At 40.8% G+C, this 23,983-nt stretch overlaps 1 protein-coding gene across 2 annotated transcripts in view; it reads left to right on the forward strand.

Moving 5' to 3' along the window:
* Positions 1–23,983, forward strand: part of TBC1D30 (TBC1 domain family member 30) — an 84,655-nt gene that overhangs the window by 32,639 nt on the left and 28,033 nt on the right. The window contains exons 1-5 of one of the 2 annotated variants that reach the window (XM_042992682.1): positions 10,569–10,731; positions 14,467–14,528; positions 15,055–15,120; positions 17,407–17,532; positions 19,956–20,141. In XM_042992682.1, the coding sequence (XP_042848616.1) occupies positions 10,569–10,731; positions 14,467–14,528; positions 15,055–15,120; positions 17,407–17,532; positions 19,956–20,141 (603 nt within the window). Of the gene's footprint in view, positions 1–10,568; positions 10,732–14,466; positions 14,529–15,054; positions 15,121–17,406; positions 17,533–19,955; positions 20,142–23,983 lie in introns of those variants that run through there. The other variant, XM_042992681.1, reaches the window with a different exon arrangement.

Below are 23,983 nucleotides of genomic sequence, written 5' to 3' on the forward strand. Positions count from 1 at the left end.
GCTCATCACAAGCGTAGCTACCGCCTGTCATCATGCAATGCTATTACAGTATCACTCACTGTATGCCCTATGCTGTGCCTTTTATCCGCAGGACTTACTTGTTCCATTATTGGAAGCCTGTATCTTTCACTCTCCTTCATGCATTCTGCCCATGTCCCCACCCCTTTCCCTTTGGCCACCCTTAGTTCTCTATAGTTTTGATTCTGCTTTTTGTGTGTTTATTCACTTATTTTGTTTTTTAGATCCCACATATGAGTGAAATCATACAGTATTTGTCTTTCCCTGTCTGACATATTTCATTTAGTATAATACCCTCTAGGTCCATCCATGTTGTCACAAAATGGCCTTTTTATGGCTGTGTAATATTCCATTGTATATTTAAATGCTACATCTTCCTTATTTACTTGTCTATCAGTGGGCACTTATGTTGCTTCTATATCTTGGCTGTTGTAAATAATGGTGCAATAAACGTAGGGGTGCCTATATCTTTTTGAATTAGTGTTTTTGTTTTCTTTAGGTAAATACCCAGTAGTGGAATTATTGGATTGTATGATATTGCTATTTTTGATTAAAAAGTTTTTTTTTAATGTTTATTTATTTTTGAGACAGAGACAGAACACAAGTGGGGGAGGAGCAGAGAGAGAGGGAGATACAGAATCCAAAGCAGGCTCCAGGCTCCGAGCTGTCCACACAGAGCCCAACACGGGGCTCGAACACACGAGCTATGAGATCATGACCTGAGCTGAAGTCAGATGGTCAACCGACTGAGCCACCCAGGCCCCGTATTTTTGATTTTTAAAGGAACCTCTATACTGTTTTCTACAGTGGCTGTACCAATTTACATTCCTATCAACAGTGCATGAGGGTTCCTTTTTCTCCACATCCCTGCCAACACTTGCTACTCCTTGTCTTTTTGATTTTAGCCATTCAGACAGGTGTAATGTGATATCTCATTGTGGTTTTGATTTGCATTTCCCTAATGATTAGTGATGTCGAGCATCTTTTCATGTGTTTGTGGGCCATCTGTATGTCTTTGGAAAATTTTTCTTTGGAAAAATTTCCATTCAGGTCCTCATGCAGGTACCATTTTTAAATGTTCAATCCAGGATCGTGATCTGATATCTTTTGTGTGTCATAGAGGCAATGAAAAAAAAAACCAAAAAACATTTACTGACTGCCTATGGTGTATCAAGCCCTATGCTGGAAAATTATTTAGAAGTTTTCTAAAATACTTTGTGGTACTTAGTTTTCAAGTATCGGGAAGGTTTAAAATTTAGAGAAACCAGAGGTTGCTTTTTTTTTTTTTTTTAAAGATATAATCTATTCCCTCCCTAGGAGCTGGCATATCTAATTGATTCTGGCATCAGGCCAGACTAACATACTGCCAAGTGAGACTCTGTGATAAGCTGGGACTAAAGACAATGGTAATTAAAGGTGCCAGCACTGCTCTATCAAGTACATGAGTATAATAGGCCATATTTGTATTGCTTCTAGAAGAGAAGAAACACATAGAAAGTGTACTTATTAAGCTGTCTGCTTCTTTAAGAGTTTTTCTCTGTTACCGGGGCACCTGGGTGGCTCAGTTGGTTAAGCGTCCCACTTCGGCTCAGGTCATGAACCCATGGTTCATGAATTCGAGCCCCGCGTCAGGCTCTGTGCTGACAGCTCAGAGCCTAGAGCCTGCTTTGGATTCTGTGTCTTCCTCTCTCTCTACCCCTCCCCCACTTGCACTCTGTCTGTGTCTCTCAAAAATAAATAAACATTAAAAAAAAAAATTAAAAAAAAAAAAGAGTTTTTCTCTATTACCCAAACTTTAGGTTGACTTTCAAAGACTAGAACACATACATAACCATTTCCAGGGATACACCGGTATATTCCTTTTTTAAAAATGTTACTTATATTTGAGAGAGAGAGACAGTACACGAGCAGGGGAGGGGCAGAAAGAGAGAGGGAGACAGAACCTGAAGCGGGCTCCAGGCTCTGAGCTGTCAGCACAGAGCCCAACGTCGGCTTGAACTCACAAGCTGTGAAATCATGACTGAGCCACCCTGGCGCCCCACACTGGTGTATTCCTAAATGTTTATGAAGGTAAAGGTAAAAATGAATAAGTCACCAGATATGCTACCCTTCAAAACACTGAGGACTGTGTTGATTGATACACCATAAACTTCCTCTTACCCCCAGGTACATGTAATTCAGGAGATATGCATTTTCCTTTTAATGTAGTTCCTAACATGATTTGGGATTCCTTTCCAGTAGTGTCTTGGATTCTCATATAATGAGAGTAATGATCTAAAGATAATGTAAGATTCTTAATAAATACATAAAAATTCAGTTTGTTCAGAATAGTCTTTTGAAGTCCAAGAAAGTGTAATAATATATCTTACAAGTATTCTTAATGAGGACGGAAGCCAAAAGGATCTTTTTGCTTAAATTGCAGCTTACCTGAAAATATAATAACTCCACCTGTATTCTCTGTGCATTACAGTTGGTAAACATTTATATTGGATTGAGGGATTCTTACAGAGTAATAGAATTTGAGTATCAGTTAAACTGAAGCTATTTCACTGTTATTAGTTGTTGAGCCATACCTCATTTTACACGTCCATTGAGGGTATTCCTGTCTGCTGGGTGTGTAGCTTTTGCCTGAGAACTCTGAAGGACAGGGCATTTAAGGCGTCCTGAGGCTCTGGGTTTTGTTACAGGTAGAGCATTCTTACATTTTGCTGGTATCTGACTCTCTGTAACTTCCATTTAGCAGTTCTGATACAGTCCTTTGGAGTAAACATGAAGCTAAGCTTAATATTCTTTTTTCTTTTTAATGTTTATTTATTTTTTGAGACAGAGAGAAAGCGAGAACGGGAGGAGCAGAGAGAAATGGGGAGAGAGAATCCCAAGCAGGCTCTGTACTGTCAGCACAGAGCCCGATGTGGGGCTCCATCTCAGGAACTGTGCTAAAATCAAGAGTTGGATGCTTACATGACTGAGCCACCCAGGCACCCTGCCAATCTTAATAGTCTTATCAAGTGAGTGAGGGCAGTAGGGTAAGAATGCAAAGGAAGAACACCTGGTCGGAACCTCGGTGAGGTATTCTGGCCAGTCACACTCTCCTGTGGGTCTGGTCCTGGGTCCTCTGCTGGGCAGATATTTGGGTAGACCGCCCTCCGGGCCATTTTAACTTTATCCTGTACAGTAACAACATACACTAAGGAAAAAAGGACGCCCAAATGTAAATGTATTGAGTGCCTACTTTGTACCACTATGTGCTAGACTCTGGACTTTTGCTATTATTTTGCCATTTAATTCCACACAGGACCTCAAATCAGTATCGTTGATTCTAAAGATGAGGAAACTGAAAGCTAGAAATTAAGCAACTTGCCCGCAGACATCGAGCTAGTGAGTGGAATTCTAACCTTGGTCTGCCTGCCTTCAGAGCCAGCACTTCCGTGACACATCACATTGTCCCCTGGAGGGCCGCACTAGGTGCCGTGACTGCTTTGACACGCTTCCTCATTAGCCTGCATATTCTACACCTTCTGAGTGATCTGAGGCTCCCAGACCAGCCACGCCAACATTAATGTTGACTCTAATCTCTCTTTCCAATACTTCTTTCTTCTCACCATCAAAATTAAGCACATTCTTCTTAAGGACATGACCCTTCTCCTCTCTATGAACATGTATTTGCAAGCCACGCTAATTTGCATCAATAGGTATCAGAAACCCTCTCCTTTCATATCCCTTGACTGGGTCAAAGGAACCATAGAATGGTTTGGTGTAAAAGGTTGGGAAGGCCAAGCTAAGTAGTTCCTCATGACTAGGGTGAACAATGACACTGTCTCCTGAAGCAATGGTCTGCGTCTTCCAGCTCTACTCCTGATGTGGAAGCAAAGAGCCGAATGGCCACAATTGTAAGAGCAGAAATCAGCTTTGTCCTTGGCTTGTTTTCAGTTGAAATCTAACGGTTTAATGAAATAAAGCCCTGGGGAAACATTGGAATACACAGTCCTTAGGGTAAGGTAAAGATAAGGCTATCCCTCCACATACTCACATGATATTTTAAATACTCACATAGTATTTTAAACCTTTCACACCGTCCTGTCACCACCCATTTTGTCCTTCCCTCAGTAAACCGTAAGTTCCTTGAGGGTAGAGAATGTACTGAATTCATACTTTTATTTCCCACAGACCATAGCATAAAGCCTTTCCAACTGCGGTTGACGAATGAATGTTTATTTCATGACTGCATAAATGAATAAAAGAAATACAAAGATGTCTTTCTGTAGTCAACATAAACCTACCTCAGGCAGTATTACATCACTTTCACTTATTTTGAGGCAAGAAAATACTTCATAGAAAATCAGAGGCCAAGAGGAATAATATGATGACTTCTAAAATTTTGGGTTAGCTGTGTATCTGAGGTTGTGTGGACTTGGCTGCAGGGTTTTAAGTACATTTTCATATGGTACCCAGAAGTGGGACTTCCACTCCCCTTGGGAATTAAATTCTCATATCATGGTCATAACTTAAAAATTTCTGATCTGTAGGGGCGCCTGGGTGGCTCAGTCAGGTAAGCTTCCGACTTGGGCTCAGGTCATGATCTCATGGTTGGTGAATTCAAGCCCTGCGTTGGGCTCTGTGCTGACAGCTCAGAGCCTGGAGCCTGCTTCGGATTGTGTCTCCCTTTGTCTCTGCCCCTCCCCTGCTCATTCTCTCTCTCTCTCTCAAAAATAAATAATAAACATTAAAATTTTTTTTTCTGATCTGTAGACAAAACTGGTTATTCTTAAAATACTTCATCCAAAATATTTGAACGTGTGTGTGTGTGGGGGGGGGGAATGTTAGGAGTGGTTTTGTTCTTGAAAATATCTGATGAAAGGGAGTAGTCCAGAGAAAGCATCAACAGTGACCCTCAGGAGGTAGAGTGGATTTGGTTTTGGAATTTAAAAGCTTCTCTGTTCCATGCTTGATAGGATCCTTTCTCTCAAATAAGATACAAAAGCCACACCTGATTGTCTGCAAGGATGACTGTATTTAAATAGAGAAATCAGTTTTATGACTGAGGGGAGAAAATCACACAAAAAATAAAATGTCCCATGTACATAACATGATATGTCAGATAATTGTAAGATTTTCTTCCCCCTCAGTTTCTTCCTGCTGCCCTGCCTCTATGCCTCTTTCATGACGGGAAAATGGTTATGATTGATGCTCATCACCATGAGCTCATAGTGTGTGGGCTTTGTCCCAGATAATGGGTTGAAGGAACTACCTATTAAGTCCTTACTTTTAAGTAGGTCTGAGGAGAGTGTTAACCTTTACAGTACTGGTCATAGTTACTGTCCCTTTAGGGGAGATGTGATTTTTACTATTCAGGAGTTGCTCACAGACTTTCTCAAGTCGTGGGGAGAGCAGAGAGGAAAATAGTGGCTTTATGCCACCAGACCCCCGCCCTTCTAGTTAGCAGGGGTGCAGAGATGTACCCATCTCCTGCTAGACCCACTAGACCTGCTATGTGGTAACCTCTCATCTGCCGTCAGAGACTTGGGTACTCACAAACGATGCGAGAAAACTCTGCAGCTATAAGGATGAGTTCCAGGCTGTTTCTCACCCCTCCCGCCCCCTGCCCCCCACTCCCAAGCAAGACAGCTCCCTGTAGGGTTTTTTTCCTCTCCTCAAAGCAGGCTTCCAGGGCTTTTTCTCTTGGTAATTGTCACTACTAGTTCTGTACAGTCCCTGTAGATAAGCACGTAGGCCCTTTTTATTTTAAGATTTTACTGTTAAAAATAGTAGCATGAGGAAATCACAAAAGTCCCAGACCCGATTTCTGTCTGGAAGCCCCTTGGGACAGAGCTTTTATTCCTTAAGTTGGGCTTTCTGTGCCTCCGAATAAAGGAATATTTTGCTCTCAAGAGAGCCTCACTCCCAGCTCAAGGACCTGAAGGTGCAGGGGTAGCCGAAGATCCCTGCTTCTTGTATCAGCCTGGGAACTTCCATCTCTGGGGATGTCCCGTGGGGATTGGACTCTGTATACCATTCAGGAGGCTCTCTCAAAACACTCATTTTCTTTAGCAATCCAAGTAAGTTTCAAATCCCAATCAGTTTTCATTGAGCCTTCTTTTTGCCAAATACAGCTTAAATTGTAATTGTTCAAGGCTGTGCCAAGGTATGATTTGCCCAAATGTGAATTCACTGATATTATTTGATTAGTAAAGATCACTCAATTAGTAAAGAGGGATGTTAAGTTGGCCTTGGCTGGGAATCTTACCACCTGAGGTCTTCAAGCAAAGTCCATGCTGGCATTGTTTCCTATGCAAGTTGACTTCAGGTGACATCTTTTGCTTCTAGAAAACAATATTGCAGACATGAATAAGAAACCATGAGTCATACAATAAGTATAATACTAGGCTTATGCCATGGCTGCTTTTAGACCATTGTATTTTACTGCTTGTTTAATTATCTGTTTGCTGTAAAAGTTGGCAATCCTGGCTTTCCTCTTCAATGTAAACAAAATAATAATATTTAATTCTGTCACTATTTATTGCTATAATAGTAGAAACTATTTTTTTTCTTTTTTTGCTGTTTTCAGTTTCTATGTAGTTTAGAATGGCAAGTTTTCAAGGAAACTTTTTTAAAAGAGTTTTCCTTGTAATAAATTGGAGATGAAACAGAATTTTTATCTTGAAAGTAAACAAACCCATTACTAATGGGAAAAAAAAAATTGTCTGGAGAAGAGTTATGGAGAGAGGGCTTTTTGTCAGCCATGACATGTCGAGGTGGGCTTGGCAATCTAGGGTCTAGATTCTCCTTTGGCAGTCCAGAAACTTGATTTCCTCAGCTCACTGAGAACTGGGCAAATTCGGGGGTATTGGCTGCTATTAACTGGCTGGTGCATTTTCTTCTTTGCAGCAAAATCTATGGGAAGTCAGATGACACTCAGCCTTTGTTTGGTGAGCATGGAGTCTGGGCCAGAGGGAGGGGGATGGTCTGAGAGGCACATGTCCACCAGCTGTGGGAGCTGGATGTCCCTTCCGCTCCAGAGGCAATGTTGTAGAGCCGAGCCCACTGCTCCTCTTCTTGGCTGCTGAGGCTGTCTTTCCTGCTGGCCCAGTGTTAGAAACTGAGTGTGAATAGCCTCTCTGGTTAAAAGAGAACACAGAACCCCCTAAGGTTTGAGCAGATGAGAGCTCTCTGGAAGATGAGACTGTGCATGCAGATACCGGCTTGTTTTCTTGGATTTTCCCTCTCCTTCCGGTTCTCTTCCTTTGATTCTGGCCATTCATCACCGTCTTCACAACCAGGGGCCTGTGGTGCCCTCTAAAAAATTGGCTAAAGCCAAACGTCAGTTCTCTTTCTGTTATTACTCTCAGCACAGCTGAGATAGGCTGGAACAGTCAATGGACATCTTATTAAAATTAAGAGAAAGCAAAAGGAAAATCAACATGTACTGAAACTATGAAAGTATCGGGCTGACGAAGGATAGATTTTGAGCTTGGTGTAAAGTGTTGGGAAATCTAAGCCAAACAGTCAATTATGACCAGGTTAAACAATGACTTCATCTTCTCAAGTGATGAGGCAGTACTTTTTCAAAGCATTTTTCCCCCAGTGGGGCAGGCATAACCGAGTAGCTTACGTGTCCCAAATGAGCCAGGTTTACTTTTGCAGATTAAGAATCTCATTTTAACAGATTCTATATGTATGAAATGTGTATTTCATGATTAGAGTTGTGTCATTTCTGACATTGTCCTCAGATTCTGGGGTACTTCATAAAGCCCAGAATGTACTGATTACCAAATAAGTGTGCCAGAGTCATAAGAATGACTTCTTTTCCAGCTCTTTCAGAATATCATTAGGACTGCATTTAAAAAATACTCAATACTTTTCAATCAATAGCAGTCATTGTTTTTGATGGTCAAAAATTTCCATCTTTGGCCAGTAGTAGCCTATTCATGTGACTCTTATGTCCTTTTGACATGCCCCTATTAGTCTTGGAGCACTTCCTTACTTCCTTAGCTCATCAAAATGGTTCAGGCTCATCTTGTACTTTTTTCTGGCTCAGATGTAGAATCAGTCACACTTCAAAGGAGTCTTGATTCTTTTTAGTGGGGAATGGTTTTTAGAGACCACAACTTGGGTGCTGCAGGTGTTCATTGCTGCTGGGTTGTCTTTAGTTCAAAACCCACTCAGTGTCTTTAGTTCTAAACAACATGGGTTTGAACTGCACAAGTCCATTTATAAGTGTTTTTTTTTTCAATACATATAGTACTGTAGATGCATTTTCTTTTCTGTATGATTTTTAAAAAATTTTTTTTCAATGTATGATTTTCTTAAGATTTTCTTTTCTCTAGCTTTATTGTAAGAATACATATATAATACATTTAACACACCAAATATGTGTTTTTTTTTTAAGTTTATTTTTAAGTAATCTCTATACCCAGTGTGTGGCTCAAACTCACAACCCCAAGACCAAGAGTCTCATGCTCTACTGATGGAGCCAGCCAGGTGCCCCCAAAATTTGCATAGGAATTAATTTTTTTTTTTTTAATTTAGAGAGGGCAAGTTGGGGACAGGGGCAGAGGGAGAAAGAGAATCCCAAGCAGACTCTGCTTAGTGCAGAGCCCAATGCAGGGCTCAATCCCATGACCCTGGGGTCATGACCTGAGCTGAAATCAAGTCTCAGATGCTCAACATACTGAGCCAGCCACGTGCCCCAGTAATTAATTTTTTTTAAGTAAGCTCTGTACCCAGTGTGGAATGCAGGACCCCCAAGACCAAAAGTCACATGCTCTACTAACTGAGCCAGCAAGGCACTCCATTCAAATATGTGTTGATTGACCATTTATGTTATTGGTAAGGGTTCTGGTCAGTAGTAGGCAATTAGTAAGGTTTTTGGAAGATCAAATTTATATGCAAATTTTCCACTATTGGGGGTGGGTGGGAAGGTTCACATCCTTTACTCCCCTGTTGTTCCTTGTTCAACTGTGTATGTATTTTTGAAAAAAAAAAAAAAAAAGACAAGTTCATACTAGTTCCAAAGTTCCAAATATAATATTGCAGAATTAAAAAACCCTTAATTTCTTTGTACACTTGAGTTTTCGGTTACACTGAGAACGTCTTGGTTTCTTGTGGCATTAACATTATTTGCTTTATCCCATAGTGTACATAAGGATTAAAAAAACATCAATATAGTAACAATAATGCTACTTACTGACATTTAAGGTTTTTTTTGCAGCTCTTTTTGCCCTTGGAATATATACCACCATTGATGTATAGTCACAATACTGTATTCTAAAGCAACTTAGTAATTTTTTCTGTATTCTTGTGCCAACAACAGGATATTCAGTTAGGTTCATTTATTTCCATTCATTTTCATTTTTTCTTTTTATTTATTAATATAACATGTTATCCCAGAGTCAAAACTATATAAGGCACATCCAGAGAAGTCTGTTTTCCATTCCTCTTTCTTCCACACTGTTCCCTCTCACATAAATACTTTTTTGTTGTTTTATCCATGTAGTATTCCTTTTCTAAATATTAGCAAATACAAATGTCTCTGTATTTCCTCCTATCTCCTTTCCTTCCTTATTCCTCATTCATTTTTATGATTAATATTCCACGGGTGACTGTCATAGTTTAAGAATGACTCCCTCCCCCCCCCCCCCCGCCTTTTTAAATAGTAATGATAGTTAATAGTTCTAAACTACTTAAGTCTATGGCTGGACAGAGGGGGCACTTAAAAAAACTGCTTTTAAATGTGAACAATTCTTTTTTCTTGAAGCCTGTTCTTCCAAGAGAAACAACCATTATTATTCGGTGTTACGCGCTTTCCATGCCTCTCTAAGCTGCCAGGAAACTGTGTAACACCATTTGGGATGAAGCTTGTGTTTCATCACCTGCCAGCTTCTCTGCCACGCTGCCAGATTCGTCCTGCGTTCGGCTGACTGTCCCTTCTGAAGCTGCCCGGATAGGTGGGCACTTGAATCTCTCTGGTGTTCTGCACCTGAGACTTGCTGTCTTTGGTGCCACCCTCCAGCCCCTCCCAGATCTTGGGAAAAGCGCGGAAGTCTCCCGCAGCTTCTGGTCCCGGGGCGCATTTGTTCACCTGGCCGCTCTCCAGTTCCCAGGCTCCCGGACTCTGGGGTTTCCAGGCTCCGCAGTCCTGCGGTTCCTGGGCGCAGGTGCCAGGAGCCCGCCGGGCGCTCAGGAGCTGAGGCCGCCCTGGAGCTAGGGCCGCCCGCCTGCGCATGGTGATGCCGGGATTGGGGGCGGGAGCGCCGCCTTCATCTCCCGCGCGCTCGCTCGCTCGCTCCCGCCCCCTTCCCCGCCCCAAGCCCTCTCCTGCCTCAGCCGTGCAGGCTCCGCACTGCAGATGCCTGCCGACCGCCCCGCGCTCGGTGGCTCCAGCGGTGCTTCGCAGGTCCCTTCGACCCCCGGGCTCCCGCCGCACTCTCGCTGCTCCCAAGGGCCCCTCGACTAAGGAGACTCGCTAAGTCCCGCGCGCGGAACCGCTACGCCGGCAGGGCGGCGGGGATCCAGGCGGACGGTGGCCGCGCCGGAGCCCCGGGCTCTCTCGAATGCGGCAGGACAAGCTGACCGGCTCCCTGAGGCGCGGAGGGAGATGCCTGAAGCGGCAGGGTGGCGGAGGCGGAGGCGTGGGCACCATTCTGAGCAATGTGCTCAAAAAGCGCAGCTGTATTTCTCGGACCGCGCCCCGGCTGCTCTGCACCCTGGAGCCGGGTGAGGTCCCGGGGCTGCAGATGGGGCACTGGAAAGTAGCGTGGCGCCCCGGACTGGTGCCTCTGCCTCAGTTGAACTCCGCCTAAACCGGGCAGCGCTCGCGGGCCGCCCGGTGCGGGGTACCGCGGCTCGGCGCGGGCGGGGCTGGGTCGGTCTGGGAGGGAAGAGCGCGGACGAAGGCCTGGGCGCGGGCAGCGGCCTCCCAAGGCTGGGAGGACTGGCTGCTCCCGGTGGTTGCCCGCGGGTCCCGACCCTGTGGCTTGTGCGCGGTCTAGCCCTGTTTGTACCCAGAGCTTAAGGCGAGCGGTGCGCTCGGCCTTGTCCGCGTGGTGGGGAAGTGCTGGCGGCTACCCGGGCTGCCAGAGGCCGCGCAACCAATTGTGCTTCGGGCTCACTGGAAGCCACGTCTTGAAAGAGGTGTGTGAGGCGAAGAAAGGAGAATGTTTGATTCTTGGGGTCGAAGGGGGAGGCAGCGGCTGCGAAGGAAAAATCGGGTGCATTTTCCTGAGTGTCCCCTCGGCGTGAGTGCTAGGGTCAGTTCGCCTGGAGCCTCTAATTTGTGTGTCCGTTTGGGGAGCGGGCAGGAAACCCTCCTGCAAGTAGAGATCCTTTCTTACAGCTAAAGTCCGGGAGCGCGCCTTGTGTGCTAGGCTAGGCCCTTTATGGTGGTAGCCTGTGTTTACACATCCTTGCTTCTCTAGGCTGCATAACTCCGCGTCTGCTCCACCACCCGGCATCCCTCCCCGGGGTTTTATGGGCCTGGCGCGGGTGCCTGGGCACAGAGCTTTCTGGCAAAGGGTGGCCGCAGAGGGAGCCGGCTGCACTCTCGCCGGTGCTTAGCGCTCACTTGTCCCCAGCGTGGCACCAGCGGGGTTCCAGGCGAGTTCGTCCTCCCCCAGCCCCTGCCCCCCCCCCTCACCCCGCGCCACCGGGGACCTGCTATCCTGAGGCTGCTGGAGAGAATCTGACGAGGCGCGGAGCCCCAAAGGGTGGAACGCGTGACTGCCTTTACGAACCTTGTGGTTTCTTTGTTTTTCTCCCCGTGGAAGTGTCTAATTGCAGAGACTGTAGTATTTATTCACCATCTGCCTTTACCCTTAAAAAAAAATTTCCTTTCCACGTTAAAAGTGTTTTATATTTCTGAATCCGGAACAGCCGTGACTATCAGATGAAACATAAGCCTTCTCCCCTGCTTTAGAAGAAAAGAGGAGAAAATGACCTGATTTCAGCTATCGCATGCAGGTGGTAAATGATCAATTCCAGTTAAATCCTGTGACTCATTCTAGATCATGAGAAAATAGTTGTGGTTTAGATTAACCCCAGCAGGTTTCAGCACCTGGTGCCCAGCAGGTGCTCTGAAAAAGCAAAGGGAGCATATTCGGTCATACATACAGGGAATCCAGAACTGTCAGGTCGGTTGAAATAAGTCAGCGCTGGACAGAATATCCTTGTCTTTGTTAAAGCAAAAGTCATGAGTATGTATGCTCCTCCGTTCAGCACCCCGCGTCTGGACAGCAACCTCACAAGGGAGTGTGTTTCATCCTGCCTTAAATCATTCGCTCCAGCTGGAGGCACTCTTGTGGCCATTGTATCATTGCTCTGCACTGAAGCAGGACTTCATTTAAACGATCTCAGAGAGATGAGAAATTGTGGGGGTACTTGATAGACCTTTGGAGAAGGAAATCTTATCTACTTAGGCAGAATATGCCTGTGGCCCCGAATCTTTGAAAAGAAGTATCAGGGCATTGATTGGATGCCTGGGATTCTTTATCACAGCTTGACTTCAGAAATCTAGGACCCAAATCATGTATTCACAGTACTCTTCCCAGAACTCCCAAGAAGGATATCTGCATACTGTCATGGGCTTGGGCAAAACATACATACCTCTTTCTAGTTTCTTGACTCCATATATATGTTGTTTTTTTTTAATTTTTAATGTTTATTTTATTTTTGAGAGAGAAAGAGGAGAGAGAGTGTGACTGGGGGAGGGGCGGAGAGAGAGAGAGAGAGAGAGAGAGAGAGAGAGAGAGAGAGAGAGAGAGAGAGAAAACACAGACTTGGAAGCAGGCTCCAGGCTCTGAGCTATCAGCACAGAGGCCAATGCTGGGCTTGAACCCACGAACCGTGAGATCATGACCTGAGTCAAAGTCAGATGCTCAACCGACTGAACCACCCAGGTGCCTATCCATATATATATGTATATATATATGTATATATATATATATGTGTATATATATATGTATATATATGTATATGTGTGTATATGTGTGTATATATGTATATGTGTGTATATATGTATATGTGTGTATATATATATATGTATATATGATTTTTTTTTAAGCCTACCTTATAGTAATTTTAAATTCTGAAAATTGTTTCTATCTACATACCAATTCCTAAGTACTGGAAGTTGTGGGGAAGTTTTCAGTATGCTTAATCTGCAATCAACATCTGAGAAAAAATATTGTCATAAATGACAATTATAAATTGTAAAACTGAATACTATTAATAATGTTTGGTATATCTTGATCCTTGAACTTTTAAGTAATAAGTCTAAAAAAGTGACTTGAAATATGATTTAATTCATTTTGAAGTTGTAGAAAAATCTAGCATTTTCAGAGTTAATTCTTTTTAATAAAATTTACATGGGAGGGATTGCCTGGGTGGCTCAGTTGGTTGAATGTCAGATTCCTGGTTTCAGCTCAGGTCATGATCTCGCAGTTCATGGGTTCAATCCCCAACCCCACCAAAATAAATAAAGTTAAAAAAATTAAGCTCATTAAAAAAATAATAAAATTTATGTGGGAATAAAAATTGTCATGTAATTTCATTTCAAGGACAATAACACATACTTCTCACATGGAATTCTGAATAAAAGCCTAGTATGAATATAGCATAAAGTCTTTATGTATTATAAATACCTTGTCTTGATATATTCTCCCATTTATTCTCTTCCATAGATTTGGATTTTAGTCAAAGAAGTTTGTTTAAAGTTGTAGATAACTTTAAATAATAGTTATGTTATCTATAGTTATATTTTTAGCTTGTAGTCTGTAATTAAACATACAAACTGTTTTATCTTCAGTGAGTAAATGTATCATAGAATTTTAAGGTACATGAAAATCTCCAAATAAGATTGTTAAAATGGATTATTCCACAAGTGAGAAAGCAATGACATTATTTTGATAACTTTTGATATTTCACTGAAGTTTCCTTCATAACTTAGTTCACGTAAATGTCTTTTCTAAGACAAATTCTGTAAGTAGAGAATTCTCTTCATAAGTTTCATAAATATTAATTATACTTTGCTGGGTGATTTATAGTTAATCATCATACTAATTTACTGAGGTAGATATTATTCCTCATTTTAAAGATAAAGTATTGAGACTGAGACAGGTTAAATAATTTGTTTGACACTAGGGACCAGAGTTGAGTGGTGGTCTGAATAACTCCAAGCCTGTGATGTCATGCTTTTGTTTTTGTTTTTACACGGCTCCAAACAACTGTGGAAGCCACCATTCTATGTGCTAAACTACATTCTAGTGGCCATAGGATATTTTTTATTTAAAAAAGTAATATTATTACCTTTTATCTTAACAAAATTGACTAAAATTTAGTAAAAACATGTTTTAAAAATTTTATAATGATTCAGTAGAATCAGGTTAATTTTTAATTTTATTTTTGATCTAGCATGTTATTTATTTCCAAAATAACAGATGTATATTTTTGTTTTAGGAGTTGACACAAAGTTGAAGTTCACTCTTGAGCCATCTTTAGGTCAGAATGGTTTTCAGCAGGTAACTTTGTTTTTTTTTTTTTTTAGTTTTGAAAATACTCTTATTTTGGGGTATCGGTAGGGCACACTGAGATATATTCTCAAAGTGGGAAAATTAGCCTATACTTTGACATGCATAAGATGAGTCAGTTTTTAAAATTATAAATAAACTTATGAGGCTACAAGTGGCCCGAGTTTATACTTGGCAATGAAAAATTTTGTACTTTCTCTTAATGGTGCAAGTGTGAAAAAAAATTAAAAAAGCCAAATATCTATTATTTTGAATCCGTAATACGTGTATTTGTTTCTGAACCAGAGCTTCCCAATCATTGTGTGTACTGCACAGGGGTCACAGGTGTGTTAAGAGTACCTAAGGTGGGGGGTGGGGGTAGGGCTTGGAGTAGTTATATGTGGCTGAAAGAAACTCTGTTTATCTTAGTGTGCTATATGAATTTTATCATACTCTGTGGATGTCAAAATAGGAAACAAGTTGAAAAATGCTTATCCAGGTCAGTATCACTTTGCCAATATTTCTTCTGTGCTCCTAGTGGTACGATGCTCTCAAGGCAGTTTGCAGACTATCAACAGGAATACCAAAGGAATGGAGGAGAAAGGTAAGGAGGATGCATAGGGCTCAAAACAAAAGGATCAGCCCTCCGTTCCTCTTTAAAATGTCTGAAATGTCCAAAAGAATATTCTAGGTTAGTAATTTGAAAGCTGTCTTTCTTCATTATCTATGCATTTAATAAGTATTTATTGATTATTCCGTGCCAGGTACTGTTCTGGGTACTGAGGATACAGGGAGTGGGGGTGGTGGTGGAAAACAACAGACCAAAATTTTTGGCCTCATGGAGCTTACAAGGAATGCAATATAAAGTATGTCAGATGGTGATGTGTCATGCATAAAAATAAGGCAGAGAAAGAAATAAGGAGAGTTGAGGGGAGAGGAATGGAAGTAAGGAGGTGGAATTTTAAATAGCAAGGTGACATTTGAATAGTTGGTGAGGCAGCTACCTGGGGAAGGGAACTCCAAAGAGAGGGAACACCCTTAGGCTAGAGTATCACAAAAGCGAATAACCAGGATGGCTGAAGCCCAGTGAACAAAGAGGAATGCAATTGGAGGGAGGGTCATAGAGATAAATGTGATGGGGTCAGAGGATGGTAGATCATGTAGGACCTTACAGGCCATAGTAGGACTTTTGCCCAGTCTGAGATGGGAAGCACTGGGAAGTTTTGAGATAGGGAGTAACAGCACACAACTTACATTGTGAGCAGACCTCTCTGGTTTGATGATATGGACAAGGGCAGAAACAGGGCAATCAATGGAAAACTTGTGATAATTCAGGCAAGACATAGATCAGGGTTACAGTAGTGGAGATGGAAAAAAGGATTAAATTCTAGATATATTTTGAAGGCCGAGTTGACAAGAATTCCTGTTAGGTTGAATATAAGGTATAAGAGGGATGTCAACAATGACTTCAAGGTTTTGACCTGAGCTTCTGGAAAGTTAGAGCTACTGTTTACTCAGATGGAAGGGGCAGATGTGTGTGTTCATATGCATGCATGTATCAGTTGACGCAGTGGTAGATTAGATGATTGGTTTGCTATCTGTTAAGGTTGAAATGCCTATTAGACATCTAAATTGAGGGTGTCAGGTGAACATTTGGATATATGATTGTGATGCTTAGAAGAAAAATCTGGCTGGAGATATTGATCAGTGTTATTTCTGCTAAATTGTGTTGAAATGCCAAAACTTGAAATGCTTTCTTAGTATGTTATTTTTCTTAGTATGTTAATTTATATACCTAGTCTTAATACCCCTAGAATTTGAAGGTGGGGATTCTTCATCTTCAAAATATACATTAAAAGTCTTTCAGAAACAGCTTTTCAGGAGAAAGTAATCAAAGGAGTAAAAATATCCAGTGACTCTTTTAAAAAAAGTTTTTCATGGGGCTCCTGGATGGCTCAGTCGGTTGAGCATCCGACTTCGGCTCAGGTCATGATCTCACGGTTCGTGAGTTCAAGCCCCGCATCGGGCTCTGGGCTGACGGCTCAGAGCCTGGAGCCTGCTTCAGATTCTGGGTCTCTCTCTCTCTCTCTCTCTGCCCCTCCCCCACTTGTGCTCTGTTTCTCTCTGTCTCTCAAAAATAAATAAATGTAAAAAAAAATTTAATTAAAAAAAAAAAGTTTTTCATTATAAGACCCTGTTGTCAGTTTTGTGTGTGTGTGTGTGTGAGAGAGAGATGGAGGGATAATTTAAAGGCAGAGACCCTGCCATGGTGAAAAAAGACCCATTCTCCATGAATGACCAGGTGGCTCGTGTCCATGTACAGAGAGCAATTCAGAGTCAAGTCTAACAAGTATATAACATAATATAGCTAGTCCAGTGAACTGAAATAAAAATGGAATTTTTTTTTGTTCTCTTAACAGTATCTGTAATGATCGGATCATTGCTTGCTGCGTAGCAGAAGCTCAACAAATAATAAAGAAAACAATAAATAAAAGGCTCTAATTGGTTCACTTCAGCACAGCAAACATTTCAATGAAAAGTTGATTTCTACAAGTGGGCTATATATGGTCTAGGATCAGTTCCCATTTTCTTGTTAGATACGATAACTATTTTTTTAAAGTTTATTTTGAGAGAGAGTGCGCGTATGTACGAGTGCATGTGAACAGGGGAGGGGCAGAGAGAGAGGGAGAGAGAACCCCAAACAGGCTCCCCACTGTCAGCACAGAGCCTGATCTCATGAACCATGAGATCATGACCTGAGCTGAAACCAGGAGTTGGTTGCTTAACCGGCTGAGCCACCCAGGCACCCCTGTGATAACTATTTTTTAACAAAGAAGGATGAAATTATATATTTTAGTGTAGCATTCTTTTTTATCTCTTAATATTTTAGGTTTGGTTGACCTTGGCAGATCATTATTTGCACAGTATAGCTATTGATTGGGACAAAACCATGCGCTTCACTTTCAATGAAAGGAGTAATCCTGATGATGACTCCATGGGAATTCAGATAGTCAAGGTAAGTCCCCTGAGTTTGGCCTACTGTCCTGACTTAAAAGGAAGATTCTAAGAGCCAGGTGTTTACTGGATAGAGGATCAAACCTTATGGTCTGAATGTCTATATATTTTCTGCTTTCTTATTTCATTAGTTAACAGCCTTTTAATGGGAACTTTGACAGTATCTTATCTTCATAAATTTGTATGTTGGCAGTAAGAAGAAAATGTTTCTGTTCATATTCTACTTGCTTATCTAACTTACTTGACAGGAGATTGAAATTTCTTTTACTTTCTTTAGCATGGGTCAGTGCTGTTAACTGGATTTTTACATGAAAGTCACAGATTGAGAAATTTAAAGTTAAGTATATTTCCTATTAAAATAATTGGGCTCTTATTAGGGCCTTTGATAATTCCTTAACTGTTAATTTATGAAGATAGATTGATGGGTCTACTTTGAACCAGATGGTCAAGGGTTCATGCCAGCTGTGGAGGCAGCTGTGGTTTGCCTACTGGGATTATTACAGTTGATTAGGGCCTGTTGCCAAAAGCCAAGGATGCTGATTCAATTTGATCCCACTACTGTTTTCTTACATAAACCTCCAGCACATGGCTTTTGATTTTATGAGTTCATTACAGTGTAATGCTAAGTTGGGTTATTTTTAATGCTTATTTATTTATTTTGAGTGAGTGAGAGAGAGCGAGAGAGCGAGCATGCACGTGAGTGCGTGTGTGAGTGGTGGAGGGATAGAGAGAGAGGGAGAGAATCCCAAGCAGACTCTGTGCTGTCAGCGTGGGGCTCGAACTTATGAACCATGACATCATGACTTGAGCTGAAAGCATGGGTCAGAGGCTTAACTAACTGAGCCACCCACGTACTCCTAAGCTAGGGTTTTAAAAGGGAAGTTGTCTCATAAATTTTGGCCACCGGAAGATGGCTAAGGTTTTGGCAGATTTGAAGATACTTTTCTCATGAGGAAGTACTAACTAAAAGAAGTTTCTATGTGATCTAACTTGGTCTGTTTCAGACAAATGTTGAAAACAATTATAAAATTTTATTTTGTATGTTTTAAAAGTGTCTGCAGTATCCATCTTTCAGCTCTTTATTTGGAATTTCAGAATGTTTCTCAGAAATGAAGTATTCCATATATTTTTAAAAAATGTTTTCATTTATTTTTGAGTGAGCGTGAACAAGCAGGTGGCGGAGGGGCATAAAGAGAGGGGGACAGAGGGTCAGAAGCAGGCTCAGCGCTGACAGCAGAGAGCCCGATGTGGGGCTTGAACCCCTGAACTGTGAGATCATGACTGAGCCGAAGTCAGATGCTTAACTGACTGAGCCACCCAGGTGCCTCAAAGTATTCCATATTTGAAATATTTTCTTTCTGTTTAAATTGTGAATTAAGGCAATGTACATTTTATAACAATCATGTTATTAAGAGAATGTTTCGTTTTTCTCATTGAAGTAAATGCTCTGTCAGTAAAATGACATTAGCTCATGAAAATCATAGTCTCTGCTTAGTTATTAAATGATATATATTGATCTCATTAAATATTAAAGTACAACAAATGTTTCTGTCCTTTTTATACAAATTTATAAACCAATTTAGATACAAAGATTTCTGTGTCTTGAACAGAATAATTTTTCTGTCTCTCTGCAATATAGATTGCATTCTTTGCTATTTTGATTTTTCTCCTTAATATTAGAGTTTTAATAGGTAAATATTACATTGTGTTTTCGAGAAAGGAATAATGTTAGCATCTATCATATGTGTATTGAAGTGACCGTTGTTTTATCTGAGACCTAGTATTAAAAGAAACTGTCAATTTATATAGAATTATAATGCAATTTTTGTTAATTCTGAATCACATTTGTATCACTTCTGGAAACAACTTAACTTTAATAGAAAATTAGAAAGAAATTTAGAAAAATTTGACTGAAATTCCCCTTGAAAATGTCCTTAGTCAACTATATCCGAATAAAACTGGAAAAAAATGTATCTTTGCATATTAGAAAATGTTAGGAGAAAGAAAATTTAAAAAATTGTTTTTGGCTTGTGTCTAGGGTACATATATAGTTTTAAAAACTAAAATCCATGTTGGGGCACCTGGGTGACTTAGTCGATTAAGCATCCAACTCTTGGTTTTGGCTCAGGTCATGATCTCAAATTTCATGAGTTTAAGCCCCATGATGGGTTCTGTGCTGACAGCTCGGAGCCTGCTTGGGATTCTTCCTCTCCCTCTCTCTTTGTCCCTCTCTACCCTCTCAGAATAAATAAACTTAGAAAAATAATCAAAAATAAAATAAAATAAAATAAAAATAATAAAAAACTAAAATACATATTCTATTTAGTGCTGAAGCAGAGATACAACTAAAGGCTTTTTTTTTTTTTTTTTTTTTGTAGAGAAAATAAGGAACCATTAGAAAAGATAATTGTTTCTCTTCTTTAGGATCTTCACCGCACAGGCTGCAGTTCTTACTGTGGCCAGGAGGCTGAGCAGGACAGGGTTGTGTTAAAACGGGTCCTTTTGGCCTATGCTCGATGGAACAAGAATGTTGGTTACTGCCAAGGCTTTAACATCCTGGCTGCTCTAATTCTGGAAGTGGTGGAAGGCAATGAAGGGGATGCACTGAAAGTGAGTATCAGGCTCTGGAGAGGGCAACTGAAACTGTCTGAGAGTCAAACGTTGGAACTGTAATATCTCTTCCTTTTCGACCCACCGCCTTCCGAGGGGTTTGCTGCGCATTTGTAATTACCCATAATAACATTTCCCCCACGTTAAAGCCAGGTCAAGTGATGGACTCATGTAACTGCCAAATGTGAGTAGAATCATTATGTTTTTAGTCTTGCTTATGAAACAGCATATCTTTAAAATTTTTTTTAATGTTTATTTTTGAGAGAGAGACAGAGAGACAGAGAGACAGAACATGAGTGGGGGAGGGGCAGAGAGAGATGAAGACACAGAATCCAAAGCAGCCTCCAGGCGCTGAGCCGTCAGCACAGAGCCTGACGCAGGACTGGAACTCACAAACTGTGAGATCATGACCTGAGCTAAGGTCAGACGCTCAACTGACTGAGCCACCCAGGTGCCCCTGAAACATCATATTTTTAAAGCAAGTTGAATACTAATTGTATTAATTATCCATTGCTGCATAACAAATTAGCTACTTAAAATAGCAAACATGATTTACCTCATAGTTTCTTGGAATCAGGAATCTGAGTGCAGCCTAGCTGGCTCAAAGTCATATTGTCGTGACATCAAAACTTTTGGCTGGGTCTGCAATCTCATCTGAAAGCTCACTTGGGGACAGCATTCACTTCCAAATTTGTTCATGTGGTTGTTGGCAAGATTTAATTTCTCACAGGTTGTTGGACTGAGGGCCTAAGTCTGGCTGGCTGTTGGCTGGAGGCCTTTTTTAGTTCTTTGCCATGTCTCCATTTCACAACAAGGCGGCCAGCATCCCTCAGAATAAGAGAGTAAAAGAGAATGGACAAGGTAGGAGAGATTCATTTGCGGATTTGTAGCCTATTATCAGTTACATTTTCATTTTTGTTACATCCTATTCATTAGGAGCCAGTCACTAGGGCTAGCTCTTACTCAAGGGGAAGGTCTTACACAAGGGTGTGACTACCAAGAGGTGGGACACGAAGGGTCTTGTTAGAAACTTCCTACTTTCCCACAATTATGCTTAATTCAGGTTGGGTCTTGTTACTGGATTGCTTTACTCTTTCACATATGGGGTGAGGTATGGAGGAGGTAGGCTGAGAGTGAGTGTGTATTATGGAAGGTATTTGCATGGAGAAAGGTTGTGGAGGTGAATTATATTTTATTATCTTTTAATCTTTGATGCCTGGAACCTTTGTTTGTTAAAAAAAAAAATTCTGGAAACACTTTGAGATGGGTCACAAGCAATTTAAGCTTATGTGTTGGAATGTGAGTCAGTGAATCACCAGAAATAATCTTTATGAGAAATGAAGCATTTCACATGTGCAGGATGACTACTCCCTTATTAGCTTGGGGCAATATGGGGTTGCTAATTCATGTTTGAACTCTCAATCTGCTATTGATTGCAATGCTTTGTGATGGGTGGAATAGATACTTAGTCTTTGTATTCAAGAGCCTCCCCCAAGCCTTGTGTTTGATTGTGGTAAATAATCTTAAGGATATTTCCAATCACTGACTAATGTCATACGGACAAACAAACAAATATTCCTTCTCGTTTTGTATGTATCATGGTGGAATTAATTATAAAGCCAGCCTGACATAGTCTAAATCCGTATTCACCCTTTCACTTTTTCCATTCGCATATTTAAGGAAACAGCTCTGAAGCTACATGTTCATCAAATAAGTGGGGGAGGGAGGAGCCAGAGACAAATAAATGTATGAATTTAAACGTTTAAAACGTTTTTTATCAAGAAGCAGTTTTGTTTACTCAGTCTATCAGCTTTAGTCAATTTTTTCTTTTCAGATGTAATTTCTATGCCTATAAAATGAGAACTGTTCTGTTGAAAAGTTAGAATAAGCAATTCGGTTTAGCAGGTGAGGTGGAGTAGTTTGGGGGAGGGGACATACATGCCAATCAAATCATGGAAAGGCTCAGTGATACTTGGGAAACTAAATGCACATAAAAAAGATGGATTAGATAAAGCTGAGGAGCTGCATATTTATATTTCTGCCTCTAAGAAAATGAACTCTGTGAAATGAAATGACATCATCATCATTTAGGAATCTTGTGGTTAGACATTGAATATGCAGAGGAAGATTAGATTCATGAAGAATCATTTCAGATGCAAAGGAAGATATTGGTATCCGTGTTTTTTAGCAGCTATTTTGGCCTCTGCAATATTTTTTTTTGCAAGTTTTAATTATTAGGCAGATATATAGTTTATTTTAGAAGGAGGTGAACCATTTCCTTGCTTTTCAGCACTTACTGTTTTTTCTTAGTAACTATTTTTAACTACTTGTTAAAATTTTGATACTCCTTCATTAGTTATTTTTTAAAAAATGCATAATTTTTTTAGAGCAGTTTCAGGTTCACAGCAAAACTGAGTGGAAGACACAGATGTTCCATATGCCCCCTGCCCCAACACATGTGTAGCCTCCCCCATTATCACCATCACTTCTCAAAGGTACATTTGTTACAATCCATGAACCTGTATCAATGGGTCATAATCACCTAAAGTCCATAGTTTCCATTAGGACTCACTCTTGGTGTTGTACATTCTGTGGGTTTGGACAAATGTTTAACGACGTGTATTCGTCATTAAAGTATTTGTAGAGAGGGTGTTCACTGCCCCAACAATGCTCTGTGCTCTGCCTATTCATTCCCCCTGCCCTCACCCCTGGCAACCAGTGATCTTTTAACTATCTCCACAGTCTTACCCTTTCCAGAAAGTCATATAGCTGGAATCAGAGTATGGAGCCTTTTCAGATTGGCTTCTTTCACTTAGTAATATGCATTTAAAGTTCCTCATGTCTTTTCATGGCTTGATGGCTCATTTATTTTTAGTGCTGAATATTATTCCTTTGTCTGGCTGTATGTAGTTTGTTTTTCCATTCACCTACTGAAGGACATCTCTGTTGCTTCCAAGTTTTGGCAGGTATGAATAAAGCTTCAATAAACATCCATGTGCAGGTTTTTGTGTAGATGTGAGTTTTCACTTCCTTTGGGTAACTACCAAGGAGTGTGATTGCTGGATCATATGGTAAGAGTATATTTGGTTTTGTAAAAAACTTCCAAACTGTCTTCCCAAAATTGTGACTATCCAATTTTGCGTTCCCGCCAGCGACGAATGAGAGTTCCTGTTGCTCCACATCCTGGTCAGCAGTTGGTGGTGTCAGCATTCCATATTTTTGCCATTCTAATAGGTGTGCAGTGGTATCTCATTTTAATTTGAATTTCCCTGATGACATATGATGTGAATCATCTTTTCATATGCTTATTTGCCATCCAAACACATCTTTGGTGAGGTATCTGTTAAAGTCTTTGGTCCATTTGATCCTACTGATTATTTTATTTTGAGCTTTCAGAGTTCTTTATGTATTTTGGGTAATAGTCTTTTATCATATGTGTCTTCTGCAAATATTTGCTCCCAGTCTGTGGCTTGTTTTCTTATCCTCTTGACATTGTCTTTCACAAAACAGAAGTTTTTATTTAAAGAAATCTAGCTTCCCAGTGACTTTTTTCATGGATTGTATCCTTTGCTGTTGTATCTAAAAAGTCATCACCGTACCCAAGATCATCTAGGCTATGCTGTCTTCTAGGAGTTTTATAGTTTTGCATTTTATGTTTAGGTCTGTGATCTATTTTGAGTCATTTTTTTGTGAAAGGTGTAATTTTTTGTGTCTAGATTCATTTTTTGGCATGTAGATGTCCACTTATTCCAACACCATTTGTTGAAGAAACTGTTTTGCTCTATTGCCATTATTTATCCTTTTTTTTCCCCAATGTGTGGTCTTTGAAATATAGTGATGGG

The sequence above is a fragment of the Panthera tigris genome, chromosome B4 (assembly GCF_018350195.1).
Source record: "Panthera tigris isolate Pti1 chromosome B4, P.tigris_Pti1_mat1.1, whole genome shotgun sequence".
NCBI lineage: Eukaryota > Metazoa > Chordata > Mammalia > Carnivora > Felidae > Panthera > Panthera tigris.